This window comes from Stegastes partitus, unplaced genomic scaffold, assembly GCF_000690725.1.
Source record: "Stegastes partitus isolate 25-593 unplaced genomic scaffold, Stegastes_partitus-1.0.2 Scaffold1000, whole genome shotgun sequence".
NCBI classification, from domain to species: Eukaryota; Metazoa; Chordata; class Actinopteri; family Pomacentridae; genus Stegastes; species Stegastes partitus.
In genome coordinates this window covers 262,886-264,207 of record NW_007578731.1, presented here as the reverse complement: position 1 = coordinate 264,207, position 1,322 = coordinate 262,886, and the positions used below count along the sequence as shown (strand labels likewise).

The window sequence follows — 1,322 nt, the reverse complement described above, 5'->3', positions numbered from 1 at the left end:
GACAGAATCTGTAATCTGATGGTATTTTACGGCACATGTCTTTGGGCAATTTAATATTTTGTAAAAAAAAAAAAAGTTTTTGGTTGATTTTTTTTAGCTGTAATTTAATTTTACATTTTTAAGATTTTTCCCTGTTTTGCTAATAACAATTAAAATCACAAAAAAACATTATTTACATGTAAAAAATCCAAAACTGTGAATAATGTCAACATCAAAACCTGTAATTGTTAAAACATCATAATTAGTTATTTTCTGTAATTTGACCGTAAATCTGTTACTGTAAATGAAAATATTATTTTACAACAAGAAAAATTTAATTTTTAATTAATTAATTTCAAAATGGCAGATCATTGTTACCAGCTGTTTTCCAGATAAATTAAATTACTAAATCGCAAAATAATTTAAAAAAAATAGTAATAATTTACACATTGAAAAAAAAAAGAAAAAAGAAATTTCAATCAGCAAAAATATTGTTATTTTACATTTATTTTATTAAGGATTTTAAAATTGTTGAAATTACTGATGTCAATTTAAAATTGACATTTTTAACAGTTGTTTTACAGATTACTATGTTGTAATGTTTTTCAAGTATTAATTTATACATTGATTGTAAAAAATAAAGCAAAAAATAAATAAATAAAAGGCTAATGTCTACATTAAAAAATATATTTTTTGAATTTAAAAGAATATATAATAATTTCACTGTAAACTTACCCTGTTGTTACTGTATCTAGATAAACAAAAATATCGTCTTTCTACAGAAGAAAATTATGTGTATTAAGGCTTTAAAAGCGGTAGATCATTCCTAACAGTTGTTTTCCAGATAAATTCAATTACTGGCTCAGGAAATTATGGGGGGGAAGAAAAGAAAAAGAAAGCCCAAACTATAAATAATGTCCTCATCAACAATCTGGATATTTACAAATAGCAATTTGTTGTTTCACAATGTGTGACAGTGAAATTACAGTTTTAATGGACTTAAATAAACTAAAATTCTAATTATTTTACAGATATTTGCTGTTATTTATCATTTAAAAAGTATATTAAGGACTGAAAAATGGTAAGTAATTGTTTTACTGTTATTTTACAGACAAATTTCAGAAAATATCAACACCAATTACAGAAAAAAAGTATTAATTTACACATTGACTACTAAATAAACAAAAACAGGCCAAAAATAATGCCCAAATCTAAAATCTTCATTTTTAAGCTCTGTCAGTCTAAACTCACATCTTTGCTGCTTTTAAATCAACTAAAAATAACTTAAAATTAAATGTAGCGTTAATTGAATATATTAGTATATGAGCAGCTTTACTGTTAAA

The 1,322-nt window shown here is 23.2% G+C and overlaps 1 protein-coding gene across 1 annotated transcript in view; it reads right to left on the bottom strand.

Moving 5' to 3' along the window:
- Window positions 1–710: 710 nt before the first annotated feature.
- nhej1 (nonhomologous end-joining factor 1) overlaps window positions 711–1,322 on the bottom strand; it is a 28,725-nt gene continuing 28,113 nt past the window's right edge. The window contains exon 8 of the mRNA XM_008294852.1: window positions 711–755. Coding sequence (XP_008293074.1) covers window positions 711–755 — 45 coding nt within the window. The remainder of the gene's footprint in view (window positions 756–1,322) is intronic.